Genomic DNA, 6,413 nt, shown 5'->3' with positions numbered 1-6,413 from the left:
GATTTAGATTAAAATTATGGTGAAAATGCTCAAACTATGGATAGGACTATAAAATTAAAATTTTACTAGATAAAAAACTAAAAATTGGATAACAAATTAAAACTAAGGAAATAAAAAATAAATATCTCATGTGGGTAATTTTATGAACGAAAATTAAAGTCTAATTTGTATCCTAACGTTAAAAGAGAAAGAAAATTTAATTACATGATACAAAAAATTATAAGAAAATTTAATAGATTTAAAATATAATAAGAAAAAACTTATCTATTAATATTTTAAACTAATTCAAAGTCTTAAAATAAAACTTGATATTATATATTTTATTTATTGGTAAAATATTAATGTAAAAAACTAATTAAAAATTCATAGTAGGGAAGAGGATGTATAAAGAGGAAAATAGAGATAGTGTGAGAATATTTATACTTTGAATTAATTAAGTATAAGGAAATTAAATAATTAAATAATACTCAAAAATATTATTGAAAGATTTAAATGAAAAAAGAGTTCCAAGTAAGAGGATAAAAGTATAAAAATAAATTAACTTTTAGGAATAAAAAAATTATATTTATATATGTTTATCAAAAGGGCAATAAGCAAGATATCAAGTCAATTGGTAAGCTAATAAAAGATTACATGAATATAACATTATTAAGTAATAGATAATGCAATAACTAGAAGCAAAGATTAAAGAAAGAGTTGGTTTGGGTGAAAATGTAGAAGGATAAGACTTATTCGAATTTGCGGTGAAACATAAAGTGGTAGTAAGAATTTTGTTAAACAATATGCTCAAACAAGACATATCACAAACGTGATATGTTTAGTATTATTTAATATTGACTACAAAATAAAATACAATTAATAAATCAAGGAGTTGGATTGTTACAGATATAAAATAAAAATATAAATAAAAAGAAACATATTATTTGGAAGTTTTAAATTTTAAGGTAATTCAAATAACTCGAATTATAATTTGATATTTGTGTCCGCGCATCGCGCGAGTACTAATACTAGTATTATATTAAAAAGAGGATAGTATGCATTGTGGTTAAGCCAAGTGGCAAGCTAAAAAGAAGCCACTTGGCAATTTAAAGACAACATTAATAATTAGAAATTATTAATGGAAACATAATTAATGGAAGTAGTTGAATTAATCTTATACATAATCTAAATAGATCTTAGACAAATCTAATCTATATATCTATATTTATATGTATATGTATATGTATATGTATATTAGTATCTACATCTATATTTATATTTTATATCTATATATTGATCCACTCATAGGTTTTCTTATATATTAACTAGAAATATGGAGATGAAAAATTAATTAAAAAGCTATAATAGAAACAAAATAAAAAATATAAAAAGACGTAAATGGAATATGACTATTTATACTTTGGAGTGAGTTAAAATATAAAATAAAGCGGCGTCTTAAGAATAAGAAAAAAGTAAGACAAAATAAATAAGAATTTAGGAAAGACTTAGGATAAAGTTAAAAGGATAAGAAGAAAATATAATGTATTAATTTTGTATCACATTCGAAGATTTGGAAAATCTTCATTTTTAATTGGACTAATAAATGCCTAAAGTTATGGGATATTGTAAATCCTATTTAAAACTACCTTGCCGCTTAAATTTTAGGCATTTAAAAGGGTTATTTTCAAGAACTATATATTTGAAAGGGTAACATCGAAAGAAGTTTTTTTTGAAGCATACGTGCTTTTTCCTAATTTGACATTGAATTTTTGCAATATTGTTAACTTCTCGAAAAACTGAAATATTTATAAACGAAATTCCAAGAGAATATGTGTGTGCGTATTTTATATATATATAAATGAATAAAATTTGCATTGTGATTAAGCCAAGTGATAAATTATTATAAAGCCACTTGGCAATTTAGGATAATATTAATACTAACACTTAATTAAATTAAAATATATTTTTACGAACTTGAATAAAAAGAAAGTGAATATTTTTGTAAAGATATTGTCTGTCGTATCTTAATTAATAAGATTTAAAAAGAATTGTATTGAAAGATAAAAACAACGCCTCTATCTTAATTAATTATAAAGATAAAAATATAGGTATTATAAAAAATACGATAAATTTAAACATTAATATGATAAATAGAATTAAAAAAATTAAAAGAAAAAGATAATATATATATTAAAAGGAGGGTAGAAATATTTGGAAGGATAAGCCTTATTTGATTTTTGAGAAAAGAAAGTATTTTAAATAATAACGAATAAAATTTGCATTGTGGTTAAGGCAAGTGACAAACTACTATAAAACCACTTGACAATTTAAAATAATATTAATACTAATACTTAATATAAATTTAATTTTTTTAATCTAAATGAAAAGACGGTGAATATTATTTTAAAGATATTGTCTGTCCTATCTTAATTAATAAAATTTAAAAAATAAATAAATTGACAGATAAAAACAACGCCTCTATCTTAATTAATTATAAAGATAAAAATATAGGTACTATAAAAAATATGATAAATTTAAACATTAATATGAACAATAGAATAAAATTAAATAAAAGAATTGCTACAAGAAAAGAAAAAACCTAGTTTTATTTATAATGTACTATAATGGAAGTAACGGGCAAGAATATGATAATTTTAAGTTATGGGTAATGCAATACGGACAAAAAATTATGGGTAATTTTAAGAGATTTGAGAAATTTCTGTGTTTTTTAAAATATTTATTTAATGATTATATATAAATTTTATCTGAAAGATTAATATTTTAAATTTATTTGCACATAAATCAAATAACTCAAATCACATGTTTATATCTGCGCATCGCGCGGGTACTGATACTAATTGAATTCTTAACGATAAATGTACCATAGAAATTTTCAGTTTCGTAGTGAAAACGAAAGGTATGACATTGTGTCATACTTTAGTATTTTTCAAGTCCTATTTTAATTATTAATATATTGAAAGTGCAAAGTTTGGCGGAAGGTGTTTCCATTAATTCTCCTAAAGTTGGAAACCTTTGCTTGACCTTTAAAAAGTGTAGATTATGCTATTACCTAACTTAATGAACCTATATAGATAGATAGAGCTCCATATATACCCCACCAATTCACCTAAACAACCCACTCAACTAGACTTCATCTTTCACTTGTAGCTTAATAAGAACAAGAAACATCATTTCTCCAAGATTTCCTCCCCTTTCCTTTGTTTAACTTCATCAATTTTCCTGTCTCTGGACCAAACAAATTATGGAAATGGTAAGTTCCTCTTCTGTATATATATATATGGTGCAATTTCTTGAAAGCATTTTTTTTGTTCTATACACATGTAATGGATATAATGTATTAAAGGAGTGTAAAAGAAGTGGACAAATTCCAGTATTTGGAGATTGGGATAATGCAAATGAGATGCCAATTACACAGTATTTCGAGTGTGCAAGACAAGCAGGGTTGATCCGCCATAGCTGCCATTCATCACTTGAAGAAAATAATACTGACCTTTATGCTCTTCATTTCCACAAACCTCACTTTTATGCTATCCCTAATGCTCCTCAAAGAAAGGTCAGTCTTCTTAATTTTTGCCATTTTAGAATCTTGGAGATGTGCGTATTTATATTTACACTTGTTTATATATATAAATAAATGAACTAATTTAAAGTACGATGATTCTTGTGCTAGTTTTTTTTATAGTATTAATTTTATTTTACACAAGGCAATGGAAGAGGATTACAAATATGGAAAGTTGAATCCCACCAACAAAGTGAAGTTCAAATAACCAACTAGTTGGACTATCGTGATTCCTCATCCTTATGATAGTTTGTGGAAAATAAGCTTTCAATCGTTGGAGAGTACACGGTACAGAAATTTCAATTTTATTAAAGCTTACTATTTCAGTATTATTGAACAAGTTAGAATTCAAAAACCGAAAGAAAAAAACTTTTCAATCCATATTATTCGTCTTTTAAGATTTTTACATATTTTTTAGAAAAAGACATTTAGTACCCTTATTGATAAGAGTATTTGTGTATACCTTTACCTTTCACTTAAATTTATCACTTAATTAGCACTTTATTAATTGAAATACTAAGAACATATTTGAAAAATAATATACTAATAAACTTTGTGGTTTTCTAAAACATAAAATAAAAATAAATTCAAAATTCGCTAAAATGATTAATAATTGGAGCATAGAATATTAATATGCTATAATCATGACTCATGATCAGAGGCGGATCCAAGATTTATATTTTATGAGTTCAATTTATAAGATATTAGCATTGAATCCATTATATTTTTAAAGTTATGAGTTCATATCTACTATTTTTATAATTTTAAGGAATTTTTTACATATAAATTTTTGCTCCGCGTGAAAAGTTATTGAACCCGTAGTCAACCTTCTATATCCGCTCGTGATAGTCTGCTCAAATTTTTGGGACGAAATTGTGTACTTCTAAACCCATTATAATGTAGTAGCCCCGGTGACGTAAAATACAATTAGACGTAAAATACAATTAGACCTCTCAGTAACAATCATCCTTCATAACAATACTTTATTATATATATTTTATATAATACTTAAAATAGCAGTTAAAAAATATTGGAAAGACAAGACTATTATCAAGAATTTTGTCTGTACAATTATCTCGGGTATAAGAAAATGGGGTTCTTTGAATCTTAGAACTCGTGTTCCTCAAAGAGTCATTGGAAGTAGCAAAGCTTCCAACAAACTCAACCCAATTTCAACATTGGACTTGTAAAGTCAAGATTTGATGCTTGACTTTTTAGCTCCATTATTATTTGCCTCGAACTTAGTACTTATTATAGTATGTATTTTTAGGCAGAACGTCAATTATTCAAATATGTACAGCATGTTCAGCAACTGTCTCGTGGACCGTCTACCATGTGAAATATAATATGCTGTTCTAAAGATTGGAGAGTAATGTGAAAAGAAAGGGAGAGAATTGATTTAACTAGGTTTCAATCCCAAATTAGTTAAGTTGACTAAATGAATTCTCATTTTTTTTTCATGTGAAACTACATTACTGTAGATTGAATAATAAAGTCGTAAGTGCAGACAAAGGCTGCAATAAATAAGAAGAGGTGTCCAGAGCAGAAATGGACAGGTAAAGTAGAGAAATTAAAGAAGGATAGTGGGCCTACAATGAAGTCCGCAACAGTGGCCCAGAGGCCCACAAATCCCAAACCTGTGGATGAAGATCTCTACAAAATTCCTCCTCATCTTCTTCCTGGCTATAAGCGAGTTAGTCTTTCTCCCCATATCCTTTTACTCTTCTCCTAAAATATTTATTCGTGTTTGGCATTTAGATTTAATTAATAAATACATAATATATAGTACGTATGTGTTTTTTGTACACTTTTTGTCACTTTGCATGATTAATTGATGTGTTTATCCTTTATTTGTGAATCGTTAGGTTGAATTTCCTCGTCTGACATAAACACTAGTATGGGTACATTTTTGCCCCTTCCTTGGCTGTTTCCTTGTTTCGAGCTTGTCGTTTTACTATTTTCAGCACAAAGTTTTACAAATTTTTGATAGTGAAATCAGACATAGATAATCTCGCTTCTGCTATACTAATAATAATAATAATGAATTTAGAATAAATTCAAGTAGTCCCTCGATTTTAATTTATTCACATTAATATTGTTTCTCCAATTATGTGATAGTTAAGAATACCGACAAGATGTGTCAAATCACCAATCAGCATTAACATGGACATACAATAATATTGCAATCGCAAAAAAACAAACAGAAGGTTGTCAACATTAATATTGCATCTCTACCATCCGAAAAATGACTTATCAAGAAAGTCGAGCTTTATTTTTCTCTGTTTGTATCTTAATAGTTCGTAAAGAAATTGAGAGAGTGATTTCACCTTCACATTCAGTGATAAATTAAATACTAGCATTTTTCTGACCCATTTCTTTTAATTCATTGTTTTGATATGGATACAGAAGAGAATGTTTGGATTCTTCTCAAGATGCCTTGCTCCGCCCTGTAAGGCATAAGTATATCTATCATTCGAGATATATTCATACAAATGGCAAATATCATTCAGTACCGTGGCGAAGCTATTTTACAATAGGGCCTCCCATCTTCATCTTGAGAAAGAAAGATTTATGCAGAAAGCATCGATCAGCTGATGAAACCTTCCTTTTGTAGAACTAATAGGTAGTATATGAATGATTTTTTACATCAAATGTCGTTGGGTTGTTTGCTAAAGTGATACTGACTACACTAATTTCACGTTTGTTTTTATTGATATAAAAAGCTCTAAACCTTGATATATCAAGGGAACATTTTGCTTACACTTTATTGAATATTTTTCTCCATTTCTGGAAAGGAATTGCTAGTTGCTCATCCCTTCATCAGCAAAAAGTATTATTCGACTGATCAGTTTTT

At 27.1% G+C, this 6,413-nt stretch overlaps 1 protein-coding gene across 1 annotated transcript; it reads left to right on the top strand.

The window, feature by feature from the left end:
• Nucleotides 1-3,041: 3,041 nt before the first annotated feature.
• Nucleotides 3,042-6,317, top strand: LOC107810558 (uncharacterized). Its single transcript, XM_016635352.2, has 4 exons — nucleotides 3,042-3,250; nucleotides 3,344-3,553; nucleotides 5,067-5,252; nucleotides 5,966-6,317. Exons 1-4 carry the CDS (start codon nucleotides 3,242-3,244, stop codon nucleotides 6,017-6,019), a joined length of 459 nt encoding a protein of 152 aa, XP_016490838.1. The 5' UTR covers nucleotides 3,042-3,241; the 3' UTR covers nucleotides 6,020-6,317.
• Nucleotides 6,318-6,413: the final 96 nt, after the last annotated feature.

The sequence above is a fragment of the Nicotiana tabacum genome, chromosome 11 (genome assembly GCF_000715075.1).
Source record: "Nicotiana tabacum cultivar K326 chromosome 11, ASM71507v2, whole genome shotgun sequence".
Lineage (NCBI taxonomy): Eukaryota > Viridiplantae > Streptophyta > Magnoliopsida > Solanales > Solanaceae > Nicotiana > Nicotiana tabacum.
Note: the sequence above shows the minus strand (reverse complement) of the source record. Positions and strands in the feature narration are given on the sequence as shown.